The sequence below is a fragment of the Gracilinanus agilis genome, chromosome 6, assembly GCF_016433145.1.
Source record: "Gracilinanus agilis isolate LMUSP501 chromosome 6, AgileGrace, whole genome shotgun sequence".
Classification (NCBI taxonomy): domain Eukaryota; kingdom Metazoa; phylum Chordata; class Mammalia; order Didelphimorphia; family Didelphidae; genus Gracilinanus; species Gracilinanus agilis.
The window spans coordinates 289,684,305-289,705,558 of NC_058135.1; the positions used below are offsets into that span (position 1 = coordinate 289,684,305).

A 21,254-nucleotide genomic window follows, 5' to 3' on the forward strand; every position below is an offset into this window, starting at 1 on the left:
AGGAAGGAGGGAGGAAGGAGAGACGGATGGAGGGAGGAAAAGAAGGAAGGAAGGTAGGGAGGGAGGGAAGGAGGGAGGAGAAATAGAGGGAGGAGGGAGGAAAGGAGGAAGGAAGAGAGGGAGGAAGGAGAGATGGAGGAAGGGAGGAAAGCACTTTGCTCAGATAACAAGGGCAACATTGATGCCAGGCTCTTGGGGGCTCTGTGTGGGAATTATTATTCTCACTTGTCAGAAGGGGACATGGAGGCTCATTGTAGTTGGAGGCAGGACCACGTGCCCACCAAGGTGGTGTCAGAATGGGCTCCCAAGGGCTCCCCTGCCTCCTCCTGCCTCAGGGACCCCTTCTGTGTGGACAAAAATCTTTTCCTCTTCACTCCTCCTCCACCCCCTCTCCAGACTCTGCCTTCTAACAAAGAAAACTGTTGGGCAGCACAGACAGTCCCAGTGGCCTCCAAGGGCAGTGTAGGAACTATTTCAGGCCTGTAGCTCCCCACTCTTTGTACTGGGGGGAGACCAGTGTGTTCCCCCTCCAGGTCTCCAGAGGAGACCCTGGTCTATGAATGATTCCTCCCAGGCGGTCTCTACTTTTCTTTTTTTAAACCCTTACTAGGGGTCTTAGAATTAATACTAAGTATTGGTTCCAAGGCAGAAGAGTGGTCAGGGCTAGACAAGGGGGATTAAATGACTTGCCCAGGGTCACCCAGCTAGGAAGTGTCTGAGGCCAGATTGGAACCCAGGACCCCCTGGGCTCTAGCCACTGAACCATCTGGCTGCCCCTGCCTTGCTCTATATTTTTCAAGCTGGTAGGACACGTGGTCTTCAGCAGAGCACTGGTGTGGGCAAACAGACCAGAACACAGCCTGTCACCAGAGAAGGCTGCCCCTTCGCCTCTGGCCCCTTCTTCCTGGGAGCTCTCAGCCCTGCTCCTGGCTCCTGGGAGGCAGAGAGGGAAATGAGGCAGGGTTTCTGCCCGGCTGAGAGCAGAGAAAACGGAGGGTCTCAGAGGTTTCCAGAGCTGGTGCCCCCAAGGACCCCCTGGTCCCCGGGCTCTGCTTGCCCCTCATTCTTGCTCTTGAACCCCCCGCAGGACCCCCACGTGGAGCAGTACGAGGCTAAGGAGTGGACGTTCGTCATTGAGAATGTGAGTGAATCTGCCCGCCTCGTGCGCTGTGTTGGAGGGTCACTTACCACGTCACTGTCCGGCGGCCACAGAGTCTGTGAGATGCTTGGCCGGGCCGACGAGCCGGGGGGAGGCAGCCCTGCCCTCTCCGAGCCTCTGGGCTTGCCAGCACGGAAGCTTCTAGATTTAGGGCTGGAAGGGAGCTCAGAGGCTGTCCGGCCGGGCCAACCCCCTCATTTTACAGGGGGGGAAACTGACGCCCATGAGGGGACCCCAAGGCTTATCCCGTCTTAGCTCTAGACCCTGAAGGGACCCCAGAGAGGGTTCATCTCGGCTTGGTGGTACACATGAAGGCAATGAGGCCTTTAGAGGCCACCCAGCGGTCAGACCTTAAGCCACGCTCCTGCCCGGGTGCCCGTTGCCAGGCTTCCCAGACCCCTCCTCCGGGGTCCATCCAGTTGAGGCGGGCACCAGCCAGAAAGGCTCCGGGGCCGAGGTGCGGGGGGAGGGGGCCCAGCCCGGCCCCTCACTGCCAGCCCCCCTCTCTCCAGGAGTCAAAGGGGCAGCGGAAGGTGCTGGCCGCCGTGGACGTGGACCTGTCCCGGTACGCGGGGCCCGTCCCCTCCCTGACGCCCCTTCGGCTGAAGCTAAAGCCCAAGTCCGTGAAGGTGCTGAACGCGGAGCTGAGCCTGAGCCTGTCCGGCGTCCTGGTCAGGGAAGGCCGAGCCACGTGAGTGCCCCGTCCAGCCTCAGCCTCGGAGCCTCCGCCGGAGGCAGCTCATACCCCGATGATTGTTTTAAACCTTTTCTTCCATCTTAGATGGGTGCCAAGGCAGGAGGGTGGTGAGGGCCGGGCCACGGGGTAAGGGACTGGCCCAGGGTCACTCAGCTAGGAAGGGACTGAGCCAGACTGGAAGCCAGGACCTCCGCTCTGAGCCGGGCTCTATCCCCTGAGCCCCGGTGCTGCCCCGTCAGCGAGTGTGACTAAGCCCCTGCCCCGTGCCAGGCTCTGGGGATAGAAGATAAAGATGGAAGCCCGTCTCCATCCTGCACAAGCTTCTGCTCTGACAGGGAGGCCCCCACCATACGCATGATTTCAGCAGTCAGCCAGTCAGTCAGGGACTGGCAGGAGCTTGGGAAAGCCCTGCAGGCAGGGGCACAGCCTCTGCAAAGGCTCCGAGAGGGGAGATGGCAGTGCCAGGCCTCCCTGAAGCCGGCTCTTGCCCTCAGGGATGATGACATGCAGAGTCTGGCCAGCCTGATGAGCGTGAAGCCCAGCGACGTGGGGAACCTGGAGGACTTTGCTGAGAGTGATGAAGAGGAGGCGGGGGGCCAGGGTGCTGCCGAGGCCCGCGCCAGGCCTGCTCAGCCAGGTGGGTGTGAGGCCCCTCGCACATTCCAGGTGGGATGGGCTCCTCGGAGCTTTGGGGGTCCCTCCATGCTCCTGCCCCCCCTGGGGCCCCTTCACCTGCCTCTCCCTTTCCTCCAGCCTCCTCTATCTCTGTCTGTCTCTCCTCCGTCTCTGTAGGTCGGGCCACGGCCCCGAGGTCGGGGCATCTGCCAGGTACGGCCTCGGCTCTCTTCTTGGGGGAGGGTCTGGTCTTTTTGGGGGGCCCCATTGGCCCGGCCTCACAATCCCCCCCCACCTTGCCACCTACAGATCCGTCTCGGGAGCTGAGCCCTCTGAGAGAGGAGGAGGAAGGAGGGAGGCCTGGCTCCGGGGCCACGTCCAGGAAGGGAGGTGAGACCTGGGGCTGGGGGGCCAGGGGGAGGCACCCCCGAGAACTCGGGCAGAGCCATCCTCATCGCTGCCTCCCTTCCTTTGCCAGTGGCTGCCCCTGCCCACCCCGCTGCCCTGGCCCAGCCGCCTCAGGCTTCACTGGAGGAGGGTGGCATAAAGAAGCCCAGCCCAGCCCCTGTAAGTGCCCCTGTCCCTGCGCCCCCTCTCAGGGCTTCTCGGGGCCAGGGGGGCAGGGGGCACGGAGGCCCACCGAGCCCGGGGGGCCAGCCCAGGGAGGAGACGGAAGCGGCTGGGGGCAGGACCGGCTCCGAGACCCAGCCCCCCCAGGGACCCTTTAAGGAGCTGAGGTGAGGGCCCTGGAGAAGGCCAGCTGGGGGGGGCCCGAGCCCCATCTGCTCACCCCCCTGCCCCAGCCCCCCCCTGCCCTGCTCCCCCCTGCCAGGAAATGCCGTTTCCCATCACTTCCCTCTTAGCCGAGCCGGGACGCCGGCCCCCTCTCCAGGCCCCTCTTCTGACCCTCCCTGCTTCCTCCTCTGTGGCTCAACTAGTTTTGAGTGGGAAGTTCCGAGCCCAAAAGAATGGGTGGGATGGGGGGGGGGGCGCTGACTTCAGGGTGGAGCAGGGGCCCCCCAGGCTCACCCTGAAACCTTGTTCCATCCTGTCTCTCCCAGGTCCCCATGGCAACCCCTGGAGGAGTCCCCCATCCCAGCCCCCCGGCTCAGGAGAGTGGCCACTACCCCCCTGCACCCCACCCCTCCATCAAACGAGGAGGAAGCCCCAGGGGACCCCCCAGGGGAGCAGGCTGGACCCATAGCGGGGGCTCTTTCTGGAGGGGGAGCCCATCAGGAAGAGCTGGGAGCAGGAGAGAGAGGCCGAGGGAGGGCCAGAGCCAGGGATGCTTCCCAGGAGGAATTCCAAGGAAGAGGAGGAGAGGAAGGGGTGCCCCCCCCAGAGGGCGAAGGGGTCCGGGAGGACAGAAATGGGGGTGCAGCTGAGAACCAGGAGACCGGGCGAGGCGTAGGGGAGATGGAGGGCCAAGGAGCAAGGGCTGGGATGGGGATGGAGGCCAGAAAGGAGGAGGAGGCAGCTGGGAGGGAGCCAGAGGCCAGAGGGGCAGGGCTGGAACAGGCAGCAGACACCAAAGAGGAGCCTGGGAGGGGGCCCCAGGCCACAGCCACAGAGGCCGAGGAGGCCACAGAGGAGGCTGGGAAGGGGCTAGAGGCCCCCAGAAGGGCCCAGGAGGAGGCCCAGGCAGGAGCAGCTGCTGCTGAGGCTCCCCTTGAAACAACTTCAGTCCAGGAAATCGAGAGGCCAGAGGCTGGGGAGGCAGATGAGGAAGTGAAGGAGTCCGGAGTCCAGGGCCTCGGCCCTGCAGACCCCCGGGAGTCAGAGCAGTGTCCTCTAGCTCAGGAAAAGGAGGGCCCAGAAGCCCCAGGCCCCATCAGAGGAGCTGAGCCTGGGGCTGAGGCTGGAGCCAGGAAGGGCCCTGGGGATGTTCCTTTGGGCATAGCCAGCACTTCAGAACAGGGCAAGGACAGTGGGCGAGCGGAGGAGAGGGTCCGAGAGGGCCCAGGGGCCCTGGGGGGCCCAACCACAGGAGCCGAAGGCACCGTGGCCCAGGTGAGCAAGACTGGAGCTCAGCCAAGGGGCACTGACAGGCGGGTGCGTGGGGCTGGGGCTGGGACACTGATGGGTGGGGAGGAGGCAGAGGCAGAGGCTAGAGCAGGGAGGCCTCCGAGAGTGGGGATTAGGGAAGCAGGGGCTGGGCCTACGGACCAGGAGTCTCCCATGGTAGGAAAGGAGCAAAGAGGAGCCGAGAGCCTGGGGACTCGGGAGACCGAGTCTGGGGTGTCACAGGCTGAAGAGATAGCAAGGGCGGCTCAGGCACCCAAGAGAGTGGGGGCTAAGGAGCTGGGGACTGAGGAGACAGGGCCCAGGGGGCTGGGGACCGAAGAGAAAGAAGCTGGGGTGTTGGGGCATGAGCAGAAGAAAGCTGGGGTGTTGGGGATCGAGGAGAAGGAAGCTGGGGTGTTGGGGATCGAGGAGAAGGAAACTGGGGTATTGGGGATCGAGGAGAAGGAAGCTGGGGTGTTGGGGACTGAGCAGCAGGAAGCTGGGGTGTTGGGGATTGAGAAGGAAGCTGGGGTGTTGGGGATCGAGGAGAAGGAAGCTGGGGTATTGGGGAACAAGAAGGAAGCTGGGGTGTTGGGGACTGTGGAGACAAACTCTGGGACAGTAGAAATGAAAGGGACAGAATCTGGGGTGTTAGAAACTGAGATAGGGCCATCTGAGGCAGTGGTGATTGAGGAGGCAGAAAGTGGGGTGCAGGGGAATGAAGAGAGAGGGCCTGGGGTACTGGGGCCAAAGGGGGCAGGGCCTGAAGAAGTCGGGGCGGAGACTTGGGGGTGGAGGGGACTTGGGACATTGGGGACTGAGAAGACAAGGGCTGAGGTATTAGGGAGTGAGGGAGCCGCTAGGAGTTTGGAGGCCGAGGAGGCAGAACCCGGAACAGTAGAGAACAAAGAGACGGGAACTGAGCAGTTGGCCCTGGAGGTGCCGGGGACCGAGGAGACCAGTGAGGTTTTGGGGAATGGGGAGCCAGAGGCTTGGAGATGGGGGGGTAACGAGGCAGGGGCTGGGAGACTGGGGCCTGAAGAGATAGGAACAAAGATGGCGCCTGGGATTTGGGGGCCTGAGGAAACAGGAGCCAAAGGCCTGGGAAACGGGTCCGAGGACACAAGGCCTGGGCTCTTGGGGTCTGAGGAGTTGGAGGAGGCAGGGGCTGGGACACTGGCGACCAAGAGAGCGGAGGCTGAGCTTTTGGGGACGGAGGACACGGGGCCTGGGGAGATGGAGGCCAGGATTATGATGCCTAGAAAGGTAACGGCAGCCGAGGAAGGGACTGGGGGCGCACTCTTGGGTTCGGGGGAGGAGCCAGAAGCAGAGCCAGAGTCTGAGGGGTCTGTCCAGGAGCCAAGTCCAGCCCCAGCGTCCCCGGCAGGTTGGGGGCCCAGGGACGAAGCCCCCACGGCCATGGCCACCAGCTCCCCCTGGCCGACCCCCGCCGCAGTGCAGGAGGAGGGGGAGGCCCAGGGCTCTCCTGCCTTCTCTTCACCAACACCCCCCAGCCAAGAGTGGCCCGAAGAGGACAGGAGGCCTCAGGGCTGGGGGGAAGGCCCGGAGCCTCCCCTGGGCACCAAGGTAGGGATAGTGGCCCCCCGAGTCCTCCTGGCCTGCTGCTTTTTCACTAACCCCCCGAGAGAGAGAGAGATCAGGATGTGTGGGGCAAAGCTAAGCTAACTGGAGAGAATGACTCACGCATGGATGGGGGAGGCGGGAGGGGGTGCAGGCCACCCTGGTCTGGCATGCTGCCCCTTCCTCCAGGCCTGAGCTTGCCCTAGAAGCGGCAGCAAAGGCTCTCCCTGGGCTCCTAGGTCTGCCCTCTGCCCCCTCCCCAGTGCGGGCCAGCGTGGCACGGAGAGGGGAGCCTGGCATGACCCGCCTCCTGGGCACGGGCCGCTGCGGGGGGGCTGGCCTCTTGGCGGGCTTACCCCAAGGCCTCTCCGCCTGGCACCAGGGGAGGACAGGAGGCTCCTTTGCCGTCCCTGCCCTCGGGAAGCCCCTGCAGATTCCTCTGGGAGAAAAGGAGGCCCCCAGTGGTTAGCAGCAGCCCCCCAGAAGAGCAGGGGCCCAGGGGCCCTGGGGCTGGGGTCAGCCGGAGGGAGGCCTGGTCCCGGGGCGGGGCCGATGCTTTCTTCTCTCGGTGGTGGCGTCCCGGCCGGCCTCTCCCCCTCGCCAGCCCTGAGTCGCTTCTCCTCCCCCCAGGTGAGCTCCAGCCAGTCCCTGCTCGAATGGTGCCAGGAGGTCACGGCGGGCTACTCGGGCGTCCGGGTCACCAACTTCACCACGTCCTGGCGCAACGGGCTGGCTTTCTGCGCCATCCTGCACCACTTCCATCCGGACCAGATGTGAGGGGCCGGGCACCGGGCCGGGGGGCGGGCCAGAGAAGGCTTTCTGGGGGGGTCGGGGCCTGGGCGGAGGGCCTGCCCCTGACCTCGCCTTTCTGGCCCTGCAGTGACTTTGCCGCCCTGGACCCACAGAACATCAAGCAGAACAACAAGCAGGCGAGTGTGGCGGGGCACGTCCCCAGGGTGGCATCGGGGAGGCCGGGAGTCAGGGAGGCTTGGAGCAGCTCGGCCTCCACAGCACGGTTTCCCCATCTGTAAAATGGAGGCAGTGTTGTCCGGTTAAGCGTCAGAGGCCCCGAGTTCGAATTCCGACTCGATTTCCTCCTGTGTGACTGTGGACCGAAATTCTCATTTTCTTCCCCTCTAAAAGGAGGGAGCCGGACTAAACAAGAGCCGGCTCTGGGATCCGCTAGCTCACCCCTGCTCATTCTATAGATGGGGAAACTGAGGCCCGGGGAGGGCCCCTGCCCAAGGTTACCCAAGAGGGAGCAAAGAGGGTCGGGGCCAGAACCCGGGCCCAATTGCCGAGGCAGCCCTTTGCTGTTGGGTCCTCAGGACGGTGCTGTGCTGGGGAAGCCGGCCGCCGGCCCCAGAAATCCCCCGGACGGCGGCTTGGCGGGGAGGTCCCGGCCTCTGGTCACCAGGGAGGGCCGGCCCGGCGGGAGACAGGCGGGCCTCGAGGCTGACCCCCGCCTCCGCCCCCTGCCGCCCCCCAGGCCTTTGATGGCTTCGCCGCTCTGGGCGTCTCTCGGCTGCTGGACCCGGCAGACATGGTGCTCCTGGCAGTCCCCGACAAGCTGATCGTGATGACTTACCTGTGCCAGATCCGGGCCTTCTGCACCGGGCAAGAGCTGCAGCTGGTCCAGCTGGAGGGCGGCGGCGGCTCCAGCACCTACCGGGTGGGCGGCCCCGAGCCCCAGCTGCCCGAGGACCTCGGCTCCAGCCACCTGGCCCGGCGCCTGCGGGAGCGCGGCGGCGAGATGGCAGGGGCGGCCCCCGCCAGGGAAGCCAGAGGCGAAGCTGGCGTTCAGGCCGGCCGGGCCGAGGCGGACGGCAAGGACGATGCCCGCCCAGGTCCCCCGAAGAATGTGGCAAAGGAGACTAAGGGCAGACTTCGCACTGAGGACCCGGGGCCCGGCGTGACCGCAAAGAACTCGGGACAGGAGGCTAACGGGGACTCCAGGGTGGGAGCCCCCCCTCCCCCGAAGGATGCGGAGCTGGATGCGGCCCAGGCCAAGAAGGACGCTGGGAGCAGGGAGGCCAGCAGCCCCCAGGAGGCCGGAGCCAGGGCCCAAGGCCCCACGGTCAGACCCAGGACGCCTTCCCCAGCGGACGGGCTCCTCAACGGGACGGGGCCTGCGGGGGTCAGACTGAGGCGGCCCTCGGTGAATGGGGAGGCCGGCATGGGGCCCGTCCCCCCGCCTCGGGCCCACGGCTCCTTCTCCCACATTCGGGATGCCGACCTGCTGAAGAAGAGGCGTTCGAGGCTCCGGAGCAGCTCTTCCCTGTCTGTGGACGACGCCGAGTCCGGGCCCGCTGGGCCCTCGGTGAGTTGGGCTGTGGGGGGCCGGGGCCGGGCCGGGGCTGGGAAGGGAGTCCATCGACAGAATGCGCGGGGAGAGGGATGGACGGATAGACGCTGATAGGCACAGACGCTGGGCCCTTGGCCGGAGGAGCTCAGAGCCGCCCGGCCGACAGTGCAGCCCCCTCCTCTGACAAGCAGAGGGATTGGCCTGGGATCATGCAGGGAGTGAGAACAGGGATTGGAACCCAGGACTCGGGCGGTAGTCAGTGCCCTCCCTCCCGGCCACACGTTTCCGTGTCCCTTATTGTCCTGCAGTAACTCTGACCGACAGGCAGAGGAACGTCCCTGTTTACAGGAGAGAAACTGAGGGGGAGAGTCCTGTGAGCCGTCTAAGCTCACACGAGCAGGATGTGACGGCGTCACGACTCGAATCCAGGTCTTCTCAGTCCTTCAGTCAATTTGTTTTTCCATCCTCCGTCATGGCCGGTCCTGGACTGGGACGGGATGGCTCATAGGGCGGCGGCGGGGACTCTCCCCTTCCTTCAGACTCCCCCCGACAGAAGGGGGGAGACGGGAGAGGAGACGCTTGTGGGGAACAAGCTGCCACGGATTCCCAACACCCGATGATGAGAATCGGGCAGGTGGAGGGTTCGAAGGAGGCCCCGCATCAGCATGGAGGAGGCCACTGAGTGGATAACATGCTGCCGGGATGCTGAGGCTCCAGGGGGAAGGGGGCAAAGGTCCCGTCATCCCACGCCTCGGCCCGCTTCCCACCTGAAGCGTTGGGTCCGGTTCTGGGTGCGAGGGATACCAGAGAGCATCCCCAGGGTACCGACAAAGATGGCCCAGGGGCCTTCAGTCCATCCTGTTTGAAGATTGCTTGGAGGAACTACGGAGAAGAGAGGATTCAGGGGGACCCAAACGAGGGGCCACCCTGGTGCCGTTTGCCCCCAGAGGGCAGGGCCAGGACCATCACGAAAAACCATCCTAAGGATTCCAGCCATCCCAGAATGCCCAGGGAGTAGTGAGCTTCACGTCGCTGGAGGTATTCAAGGAGAACCGATTTGGGGGACTGTTGTGGAGGGACCAAGTGGGACCAGGATCCTCGAGGTGCCTGGCCACGCCTTGTGAGGGGGAAGAGGAGCAAACGTGGGGCGAGCCCGGAGAAGCCCCGGGAAGGATCTCTGGAGGGGATTGCTCTGCAGGGAGTCCAGACGCCGCCTCAGACAGAGAAGGCCGGGCCAAGCCTTGCGGGCAGGGGCTCGCGCGTCAGAGGCTTAGAGGAGGCCCTGCGAGCGCCGCCCATGCTGGGCAAGAAGCTGGAGGGCGCCTGAGCCAGCCTGGACCCGGCCGGCCTTGGGGGCGCAGAAGGGGAAGGGGCGAGCCGCCACCGCCCTCGTAAGCCTCACCAAAGGGGGCTGCAGCGGCTCGCGGAGAGGACCCGCGGAGGGAGCCCGAGAGGGCAGAGCCCGGCGGCGGAGGGGTGCAATGAGAAGCGGAAGGAGCTGCCGGCAACCTCAGATCCCCATTCTGGAACGGAAGGGACCCGAGGGCAATCGAGGCCATTTCATGGGCGAGAACACTGAGGCCTCCGGCCATGGAACGATTCGCCCGCCCGGGATGACCTACAGGATGAGGTTTGAGCAAAGACTGGACGGCCATTGGCTGGAGGACCTCCGAGGTCCTGGAATCCGAGCCTTTGCTTCAAGTTCTGCCCCTCCGTCCATGGCTGGAGAACGGACCCAGCCTCCCCCCAATGGGGGCTGCCTCAGAGCACCCGGAACCCCCAGAGGCCTGCCCCAATGGCGCATAGAACAGAGAATGGGGGGCCAACTTGGAGCAAGTAAGCGCCTTTCTGGGCCTTTGATATCCCCTCTGATATAATTTCAACGCCGGCATCCCCAGTTCTAGAGCCCTCCGAAGCCTGACACGCCCTGTTCTAAGACCCGCCCCCAACCTGGACGCGCCCCGTTCTGAGCCCCGCCCCAGCCAGGGCACTTCCGGACACGCCCTGTTCTAAGCCCCTCCCCCAGGCAGGGCACTCCCTGTTCTCAGGCCCCTCCCCTGACACGCCCTGTTCTAAGCTCCGCCCACAGCTCTGACATCCCATGTTCTCTGCTCTAAGGGCGGTCCTAGGGCTGATATTCTGGGTTCTAAGCTCTCTTCCGGCTCCGCCCCACGTTCTAAGCCCCGACCTTCCCTTCTCTCCTCTCTGCCATCCAATCAGCATTGGATGTGGACAGGGTGTGGACACGCCCATGCAGGAGGTGTTCGGGGCACCCCGAGGGCCCAAAGGAAGGAAGGGCAGGGCAGGACCCGGAGCGGGCAAATGGGAATTTCACAATGAATGGAAACAGCCGGGTCAGGCAGGAGGCAAACAGATTGGGGGGAGGGGGGCGCCTGGAAGGGAGAGAACAAAGGAGGGAGGGAGCCTCCGCCAGGGCGCCATTGGGAGCGGAGAGGGCGTTTGCTGGGCTCCTTTCCCGGGCCCGGGGCCCTGAGCACTGTAGAGGAAGGAAAAGAGCAGGGATCTGGGTTCGAGTGCTGCTCCTTTTCCTGTAAGTGGAGGGGCTTCTGTGTACAGATCCTGCTCCTGGTGAACAGGAAAAGCAAGGCTCACCCCGCTCCGAAGAGCCAGGGCTCGAGGGCTCCGAAAACTCTCCCAAAAAGGCTCCAGACCAGCGGTAGCCCTGGGCTAGCCAGGCCCAGATTTGCTGGAACCATGTGGAGCTGGGGAAGGAGGGCCATTGGAAACAAAGTGGGATGCAGGCCCGGAAGAGCCGGGAAGTGATGGGGCCAAGCGGGGACCTAGACAGGTAGCTCTAGGAATGGCTGAGGAGACCAGGGAAGGCTTCCTGGAGAAGGTGGCATCAGAACCTGGCCTGAAAGATAGAGACCAATCATAGGCCCATAGACCTGAGGCTGAAAAGGACCTTGGAGGTGATTTAGGCTCACCTACTGACATTTTACAGATGAGTAAACTGAGGCCCAGAGAGGCAAAGGAACTTTCCCAGCGTGACCCATTTTCCTAATTGGCAAAGCTGGCATAGGAGCTCAGTTTTTATTCCAAGTCCATGACTACGGGGCATTTTGGACATGAGGCTCTTTAAAATAGCATTTAAAATCGATGTCAGGAGGTGGGTAGGTGGCTTAGTGGATAGAGTCAGGTCTGGATGCGCGAGATCCCAGGTTCAGATCTGGTCTCAGACACTTCCCAGCGGAGTGACCCTGGGCAAGTCACTTAACTCCCTTTGCCTAGCCCTCTCCACTCTTCTGCTTCGGCACCAAACATCGATTCTAAGACAGAAGCAAAGGGAAACGGAGTAGCTCAATGAATGGAGAGCCAGGCCTGGAGAGGGGAGGTTCTGAGTTCAAATGTGACCTCAGACACTTCCTAGCTGTGTGACCCTGGGCAAGTCACTTCCTCCTCCCTGCCTAGGCCTTACCCTTCTTTTGCCTTGGAACCAATACGTAGTATGAGGGGTAAGAGTTTTTTATAAAAAATGACGCCACGCCTGGACCAGTTCTGACAGTCTATGCTGCACTCTGCACCCAGAGGCCCCCAGCTCTGCAGTGAGAGGAGAGGGTGCGTTTTCTGGCCCTGCCCCAGCCCCCTCATCATCGTTCTTGCAGCTTCCATTTCGGGCTTTTCTTCTCTCCATCCTCGCCGTCCCGGGGGTTGAGCCCTCCCCAGCCCCCATCGGCTTCTTCTGGCCCAGGAACGTGCCAGGATGTTTGTGGCCCCCGTTGGCTAGTTGAACGTCCCCCCGCCAGTTCTCCGATCTCCAGACGCGGCGATGCTCTGACTCCTCCTTTCTGTCCTCTGCTTTCTCGGGGTATCTGCCCTGCAGCAGGATGTCTGGGTCAAAGGGCTCCAGTGGGTCAGTTGACTTTGAGACTTCATTCCGCCTTGGCTGGGTGGGCATCGTCCTGGTCCGGATGCAGGCGTGCGGCTCTTTGCCAGCCCTGCCTTTCCCCAGCCTCCTCCCAGGCCCAGGCGACAGACCCGGAGGGGGGCCCCCTCCCCTAGGAAGGGAAAGGGAGAAGTCAGGCCAGGGTGGGGCAGGAAGTGATTAAGAGCCCTAGAAAAAGTGGGACATCTTCCCGTCTGGCAGCCGGCGACTTGTGTTCCGAGATCTGGAAGGTGGAAGAATTGGGAACCACTGCAGTATCGGTTCCTCCTTCCCCGAATACTTGGCAAATCAAGCCACAATGACACGGAGCTGTGGACCCAGTGCCTGAGAGGGGGGCTCCGGCCAGGGGCTCCATCTCTTACTTACACCGGGCAGATCCCAGGAGAAACCCCTCAGCCACCCAGGGACCAGCCCCAGACCATGAGACCCGGCTGTCCCCTGGGAATGTCTGCCCAGCCTGGCAGGGTTCCACCCTGGCCCGACGTCTCCCTGCCTGCCTCTCGGCGGATAATTGAAAAGACTCAAACCAGGCTCAGAGGAGGAGGAACAGTGGAGGAGATGGGGCAGAGGGAAGGCCGGCATGGACCAGGAGTCAGAGGAAGGCACAGAGAGAAAAGCTTCAGACATCCCTACGGTTCTGGGTCTTTTAGAATACAGAACCAGAAATGCCAGGGCTGGAAGAGACTTTAGAACAGAGAACCTAGAATGCCTCTGAGAGGGACCTTAGAACACAAAACATGCCGGGCCGGCACTGGGAGGAACTTTGGAATTGCTGGCCTGCAGTGTTGGTCCTAGAAGAGTCTATTTTATTTTGCTTTGTAGTCTTAACTCTCTCATTTTATTTTTAAAGATTTGTTGTTTATTTATTTTGGACATTCTTTTATTTTTAAATTTTGAGTTTCAAATTCTTTCCCTCCTTCCCTTCAGAAAGTGAGAAAATTATTCTTCAATTTGCACTCAGAGTGCATCAGTTCTCTCTCTAGTGGTAGTCATCATTTTTCATCACGAATCCCGTCTTGGATCGTTGTATCAGTCAGCGTAGTCACATCTGCTCACCATTGCAATGTTTATGTTCTGGTTCTGTTCACTTCACTTTGCATCAGTTCATAGAAGTCTTCCTGGGGTTTTCTGAAACCAGCCCCCTCATCATCTCTTCTAGCCCAAAACTATTCCATCCCAATCATGTGCCACAACATGTTCCACCATTCTCCTGATGGATGGACTTCCTCACAATTTCCAATTCTTTGCCGCTACAAAAAGAGCTACTATTTTTGTACAAAAATAAGGGTCTTTTTCCTTTGAATGCCTTGGGATATAAACCTAGTAGTGGTTTTGCTGGGTAAGAGGGTGTGGACAGTTTTATACCCCTTTGGGTCTAGTTCCAAATTGTTCTCCAAGAATGATTGGACCACTTCGCAACTCCACCACCCATGCATTGTTGTCCCTGTTTTCCCTCATCCCTTCCAGCATTTATTGTTTCTGATAGGTATTAGGTGCTACCTCAGCATTGTTTTAATTTGCCTTTCACTAATCAATAGTGATTTAGAGAAATTTTTATATGACTATAAATAGTTTTGATTTCTTTTTCTGAAAACCTGTTTATATCCTTTAACCATTTATCAATTGGGGAATGGTTCTTATTCTTATACATTTGACTCAGTGCTCTCTAATTTGGAGAAAAGAGGCCTTTATCAGAGAAGCTTGTTACAAAATTTTTAATAATACTTCATTGTCTGTGGTACCCATTAGCAAAATGTTGTTTCCCTGATTATCAATTTTAATTAGATGTTTTTTTGCTTTTACTTCGTTTGAGGTATGATTGCTACCCCTACCTTTTTTTTTTTTAAATACAGTTAATATTCTGCTCCAGCAGAATTTAGTTTAACTCTGTATGTATCTTTCTGTTTCAAGCATGTCTCTTGTAAACAATATATCATTGGATTTTGGTTTCTGATCTGTTCTGCTGTCTGCTTCCATTTTGTGGATGAGCTCATCCCATTCACAAAGACAGTTATGATTACAGTATATTTCCCTCCATCCCATTTTCATCCTGTCTCTCCTCAAAAGTCTATTTTGACCACTGTCTCCCTTAATCTGTCTTCCCTTTTATTACCCCGTGGCTTTCTCCTATCCTCTTCCCCTACTATTTCCCTATTGGAAGCTACATTTCTGTACACAGCTGGATATGTATCAAAAAGTCCTCCCTTTTTGAACCAATTCTGATAAGAGGGTGGTTCAAGCATTGCCTGCCACCCATGGTTCTCTCTCTCCATTGTAAAAGCTCTTTCATTTTTTTTTAAACCCTCACCTTCCATCTTGGAATCAATACTGTGTATTAGTTCTAAGGCAGAAGAGTGGTCAGGGCGAGGCAATGGGGGTTAAGTGACTTGCCCAGGGTCACACAGCTGGGAAGTGTCTGAGACCAGATTTGAACCTAGGACCTCCCATCTCTAGGCCTGGTTCTCAATCCACTGAGCTACCCAGCTGCCCTCTAAAAGCTCTTCCTTGTAGAACTCGTTTATGTGAGAAAAAGTTCCCCATTCCACCTCTCCTACCCCCCTTCTCCTAGTATATCCCTCTTTCTTATTCCATTTTTTGGGGAAATCATTTTAATATAATAGACTCACACTCATGCCCTCTGTGTATATAAACTCCTTCTAACTATCCTAATCATGATAAAGTTCTTAGGAGTTACATGTATCATCTTCCCATATAGGAATATAAATAGTTTAACTTTATGGAGACCCTTATAATTACTCTTTCATGTTTGCTTTTTTATGTTTCTCTTGAGTCTTATGTTTGAATGTCAGACTTTCTATTCAGCTCTAGTTTTTTTATCAGGAAAGCTTGAAGTTCCCTTTTTCATTAAACATCCATTTTTTTCTTCTGAATGATTATACTTAGTTTTGTTGGGTAAATTATTCTTGGTTGTAGTCCTAACTCCTTTACCTTCTAGAATATCATATTCCAAACCCTCTGCTCCTTTAACATAGGAGCCACTAATTCTTGTATTATTCTGACTGTGGCTTCACAATATTGGAATTATTTCTTTCTGGTGGCTTGAAGTATTTGCTCTTTGACTTGGGAGCTCTGAAGTTTGGTTATAATATTCCTGGACGTTTTCATTTGGGAATCTCAAGAGGAGATGGATAGATTCTTTCAATTTCTGTTTTACCTCCTTGATCTAAGATATCAAACCAGTTTTCCTTGACAATTCCTTAAAATATGATGTCTAGGCTTTTTCTTTTATCATGATTTTAGGTGGTCTACTAATTCTTAAATTATCTCTCCTCAATCTATTTTTCAGGTCAGTTGTTTTTGCAATGAGCGGTTTCATATTTTCTTATATTTTTTCATTCTTTTGACTCTCTTTTATTATTTCTTGATGTCTCAAAGTTTCCACTTGCCTAATTCTAATTTTTAAGAAATTATTTTCACAGTGATATTTTGGGTTTCTGTTTTCCATTAGGCTAATTCTGGTTTTTAAGGTTTTTTTTACTTCAGTATTTTTGGGGGGCTCTTTTTACCAAGCTGTTGATTCTCTTTTTATAATTTTCTTGAGTCACTTATTTCTTTCCCCATTTTTTCCTCTCCTAGTCTTAACTCTTTCTTGAATTCTTCCAGGAATTCTTGTTGGGGTTGGGTCCAATTAGTGTTTTTCTCTGAGGTCTGGTTGTACCTATTTTTGCATTGTTGTCTTCTCTGCTCTACAGTATTAGCTTTTTATGGTCAGGTTCTTTTCTTTTCTTTCTTTTTTGTCATTTGTTCATTTCCCCAGCTTATTTCTTGACTTTGAACTTGATGTTAAAGTTGGCTCTGCTCACTTCCAGGTGAGAAGGCACTGTCCTGAGCATCAAGCTTTTCTGTGCTGCTATTTGCAGAGACAGTTTTAGGGGCAGGGGTCTGAAAGGTTTCAGTGCTTCCAACGGGGTAAGATGCCGGGAAAGGTATGGTCACTGCTCTTCTGACCTCTGCTCTATTCTTTATTCAGGAAGGGCCCCTGGTCCCCTGTAGCCACAAGAGCTAGCATTCCTTTTTGCCATAGAACTGTGACTAAGCACCCTGATTCCTTGTGATGGACTCCCAGGGCTCCTTTCTGCTCTGGAAATGAGACCTAGAACTGCCTAGGGACAATAGAGTCACCATTCAGTGCCAGTTGTACCCAGTATCAGCGAGGGGTCCCCTGTAGTCTCTTCTGGATCATTTGTCTCACCCTCTTTAACCATCTTTGGGCTAAGAACTCCCCAAACTGCCGTGGCTGCTGTTGCAGCTTTTCTTCCCTTTCCCTCATGTGTGGGCTCTAGACCGTCCTCCCCCATAACGTCACAGACTTCACTAGAAAAATGTCCCACCCTGACCTTTCCTTGGCTTGGCCACTCCAAATTTGATTTGAGGCATTACTTAAAGCAGTTTGGAGGGGAATGTTGGGAGAGTTTGGCTGGGCGGCGGCCCTGATACATCATCTGGGCCGCCTAGAAGGGCCTTTAGCGCAGAACCTGGGATGTTTCTGAGCGGGGAGGACTCTCAGAGCTATTTTGCTGCAACCCCCACATTTGGCAGATGAGAAAACAAGCCCAGAGGAGGAACGGCTTGCTGGGCTTCCAGGGGTGTGTGCTACCCAGCTGGCTCTCCCGGCAGCTCCAAGCCAGGGACCTCCATGACTCTGCTTTTTCTCGCTTCCGTCTCCCTCAGTCCGGGCTCTCTTGCTGGGAGCCTCTCCTGTCTGAGGGGCCTGTCTGAGAGGCAGTTTTCCACTCTTGCTCAAATCCTGTCACGGCTATCTGATCTCATCCGGCTGGATCTTCTCTCTCCAGCAATAAAGATCACAACCTGTCCCTGCCTGCCCCTCTCGCCTTCGCTTGTCCGCTGTCTCCCTTAAATTCACTCCAGGGGGGCCACCCAGCACACTGTGGACCCGGCTGTCTGTCTTCATAAGCAGTCCCTGCCAGGAAACTCTACACTGGAACTGTAGTCGTGGGGCACCGAGGCTGCATGAACATGGTGGAAGGGCCTGGAAGGCTCCTTTCCTTCTGTGTCCTGGTACCTAGTGTAGACAGGTAGCCGGTGGCCACGCTGAGGAGCGTCCTTAATAAATGTTCATTGCATTAGATGGAAAGAAGAACCCCAACCTGGCACATGTACGCACACACAGGCACACACACACACACACGCACACACGCACGCGCACACACACACACACACACACACACACACACACACAATGCTCTGAGAGATAGAATCCGAACTCAGCAGGTTAGAAGCTGGAGAGAGAGAGCAAAGGGGCTCCCTGGGAGAGGCTGGTGGGAGCTTTAGGACCCCACGAGGATCCTGGACAGGAAAAGGAGGGAGGACGTGGCCCTGAAAAGAGTGGGGTTCCCGAGGGCAGGCAGATGGACTGTTCCTGAAGCCACCTGGAAGACTCCATCCCCCCAGCTTGGGTTGGGTCTGAGCGGATGCCAAGACTCCCGAGCTCCGTTGTGTAATGGCACTGGGAGGAGAAATCAGGGCACTCGGGGGGGCGCTCCCCAGCAGCCGCCAGAGGCCCCCCCCTCTTCTGGACTGAAGGAGGTTCCGGATTGCTCTGAGCTCCTCCACCTCCTGCTCTGTAGGCCAAGGGTCCCTGCTCGCAGCTCTGCGTTCGGGGCTCCGTGCTCCAAGGCCCTTTGCAGTCCTGTCACACAATTCGCCACCCAAGGGTGGGGGGTTGATTCAAGTTCATTGTGTCGAGCCCTCATTGTTAAAGAGTCACTAGCCCTTTAAATGTTGGGGAGGCCTCCCCCAGGGGTGGCAGCTGGCTTTCTCCATGCCTCAGCTGGCACCGTAACTCCGGGGCACTGATGTTGGGGGCCCGAAGCCTGTTTGCCCTCAAAAAAACCCCAAAAAACAAAAAAGAGGCAGCTTTGGGGAAGGTTGAAGAAGTGAGACTGGAGGAAAGTCCGGAGGCCCCCCTTGTTCTGGGACATCCCCATCTGGCTTAGAAGGAAGGGCCCCAGCCTTGGACCCTGGACGGGCAGTTCTGGTTCCTATAGAAACAGAGAAGTTCCGAGCTGGGAGGAGCCTGGAGGCACATTGGGGAAGCTCCTGGGGACCTGTGACTGCCTTGGTTTGGGGAACTTCAGAGGGAGGAAACTCCCTTTACTGATTCAGGGAGGCACCTTCTCTGCTGCTTAGAGCCTTGGAGCACTATCCAGAGCACTGAGGGGTGAAGTGACTTGTTCAGGGTCTCTCCCCAGTGGGGGCCAAAGGCAAGGCTCATACCTGGTCTCCTTGGCTTCAAAACCAGCCCTCCTACGGAACCCAGAACAGGGGGTGTCGGGGCTGGGAAGGCCTTGGAGGTCATTTCATCCACCTCCCCGAGGAGCTGGAGCCCAAAGGCAGGACTGGCCGGCCCTTGATCCCACAGCAGGTTTGTGACAGGTGCTCCCTGAGCCGGTGTTCTCGGAGCCTCAGTTTCTCTGCTGGCTCTGCCCATCATCCCCGCCATCCCGGCCTCCCTGGCAGCAGCAAGGCTCCAGCTGGGCCGTTTTGCCAGGGCTTCCTTCTCCCCCTTGCCTGGGTTGAACTGCTTCTCAGGGCCTGGCAGGGCCCCCTCCTTCTGCCCCTCCCAGTCCCGGTGCCATCTAGGAATCCCTTAGCCTCGAGGAGCTCCCCTCCTCCTGGACGGCCCAGGACTGCTGGGGAGCAGATCCCTGCAGGGCGTTTAGCCCACTTGGGATGCCCAGACGAGCATACGGCGGGCTGGTCAGAGGCTGCACGGTGGCACCGCAGTGGTAGGAACGCTGGCCTCGTGTCAGGAAGACCCGACTTTGAATTTGGCCTGTGTGACCCTGGACGAGTCCCTCTTTCAGACCCGACATCCACCCCTAAAATGGAGGCGATGACAGGAGTAGCTGCCCACACGCAGGCTCTTGGGAGGCTATAAATGAGATCAGGGACCTCGCAAGCCCGTTGCCAATCGCTAAAGCTCTCTATTGCTATGTTATCGTTGTTGTCATTGTCGTCGTCGTCGTTATTTCTGGCTCCCATGAGTAGGATGAGATCTGGGACTTGAACCCAGGTCCTTTGACTGTATCCACATTGAAAGATCCCCCGGCCAGGAGGAAGCTGGAGCTTTGACCCCTATCTGCTCCCCATAATCCACCCATCAGCAGCATCTTCCCCAAGTCGGGGTGGGATGAGATGCAGGGCCACCAGGGCCCTCTGTGTTCTCTTCTCGGGAGCTGGGGAGCCGGGCTCCTCGGGCTCAGCTCTGACCCAGACATCCCTGCCATCCTGGGGGCGATGGGAGCCTGGAGGCCTCCCTGGCATGGGGCAGGGCTTGGGGGCCGCCGTCTGACCCCCGGGGGGCACCCGGCCCGTTAGAACCACGTCCGAGAGTCTAGAAGGTGGCACTGGGGCGAAGGCAGGGGTGGCCGAGAGGAGCCGGGAGAGACAGAGCCGGGATCCTGGGAAACAGGTTGGCAGACCCAGGAGGAGACGGGTAATAAGGGGTTAAGATGCCCGGCGGCAGCCGATGCTATCGGCCCAGGGAGGGCCTATTCTGGGAGCTGGCAGCTCCCGGGCAGATTCTTTATCATCTGGGCACCGAGCCACGTCTGAGAAGTACAGCGAGCCGGAGAGAGGGAGGCCCAGGGCTCAGCCGTGGCCCAGGGGAGGTGCGCCGGGCTCGGTGTCAGGTCCTAGGAATGATGAACTGGGGATGAGGGAGGGAGGGAGGAGACGGCCCAGAGGACGAGGCCTCCCAGAACCAAAGGCCTTACAGGTTCCCGTGGACAATGGCCAGAGGTGGCGGGCTAGAGGCCAGGGAGGTGAGGGCAGCCTGGGTCTCCCCCCAAGCCACAGTCGGGTCCAGGCAGCCCTAACGGGTCACACTTTCCGGCATCTTCCATCTCCCCAGAACCAATACAGGCTCTTCCAGTGTTTATTGAATGAATAGTCAACGATCTGAAGGAGTCATAAGAGGACCCGTTAATTGTCCCAAGAAGTCATGGAGCTCCTCAGAGGGCATCTACCATTTTACACTCGAGAAAAGGGGCAGCAGTGACAAGGCCAAGGTCACACAAGCAACACCGGCTGAGTCACATTTCCTAGCTCAGTCTTGGCCTTCTCATCTAATATTTTTTCCACGGTCCCCCACGCCTCCCTCCAGCCAGGATAGGGACAAAAATACATTTTGGAAAGGCTGAGGCAGTGTGTAGATGAGAGAAGTGAGAGGGGCCACAGGGAGGTGAGAATACGGGGGGCACATCGCTCCGTCTGGGGGCCAACGATGCAGGCTGTCACAGGCTTCTCCCTCCTCTTCCTCGGAGACCCCTGTTAAAAAAAAGGGGTTTGGGGTGAAAAGAGGTTTGGTTGCCTCGTTTTCCCCATCCATCCCCGCTCTCTGAGACAGACTACAGACTATTATTCCCATTTTATAGAGGAAGAAACGGAGGCACAGATTCAGGGCAGACTCAAGGACGGCAGCCAGCCAGTGTTAGGACTCAGGTCTGGTACCTGGAAGTCTGGCGCTCTTTCCAAGGGACCACCATGGCCCCAAGATGCCACAGACATAGCCAGAGGCTTGTTGTTCCCCCAGTGTGTGAGGGTGTCCTGGGGGCCCCACAGGCTGAGGGGAGACCGAGGCTCCAATGCCCCCTCATGGGCGTGGGGTGGGGGGAGACTCCTTGGGTCCCTTTCAGCTCCAGGCCTTTCACCATCTCTGCCCTGAAGCTCCCCACCCTCCCCTCTCACCAGACCCTCTTCTTTCTCCACAGGACACCCCGGCTCCAGATTCTGCCTCTGCCTCTGCCAGCCTTCAGAAGCCCCCTGGTAAGCCTGGGCTCGTGGTGCCAGGGAAGGCCTGAAGGGTGGGGAAGGCACAGTGCCAGCTGCCAGCAGAGCCCACCTGCCCTGTGGTCACCCCAGTGTGACCATGCCATGAAGAACCCCCACTTTACAAGATGGAATCCAGGGTCCTGGGGAGATATAGGCCCCCCCAGCCCCA

General features: G+C 58.2%; 1 protein-coding gene across 1 annotated transcript in view; it reads left to right on the top strand.

Moving 5' to 3' along the window:
- The first annotated feature begins 745 nt into the window (after positions 1–745).
- Positions 746–21,254, top strand: part of LOC123252790 (EH domain-binding protein 1-like protein 1) — a 29,125-nt gene continuing 8,616 nt past the window's right edge. Inside the window, exons 1-12 of the mRNA XM_044682034.1 lie at positions 746–1,141; positions 1,672–1,850; positions 2,351–2,493; positions 2,649–2,684; positions 2,781–2,861; positions 2,950–3,208; positions 3,533–6,062; positions 6,687–6,829; positions 6,937–6,985; positions 7,546–7,869; positions 8,038–8,376; positions 21,025–21,096. Coding sequence (XP_044537969.1) covers positions 953–1,141; positions 1,672–1,850; positions 2,351–2,493; positions 2,649–2,684; positions 2,781–2,861; positions 2,950–3,208; positions 3,533–6,062; positions 6,687–6,829; positions 6,937–6,985; positions 7,546–7,869; positions 8,038–8,376; positions 21,025–21,096 — 4,344 coding nt within the window. The 5' untranslated portion in view covers positions 746–952. The remainder of the gene's footprint in view (positions 1,142–1,671; positions 1,851–2,350; positions 2,494–2,648; positions 2,685–2,780; positions 2,862–2,949; positions 3,209–3,532; positions 6,063–6,686; positions 6,830–6,936; positions 6,986–7,545; positions 7,870–8,037; positions 8,377–21,024; positions 21,097–21,254) is intronic.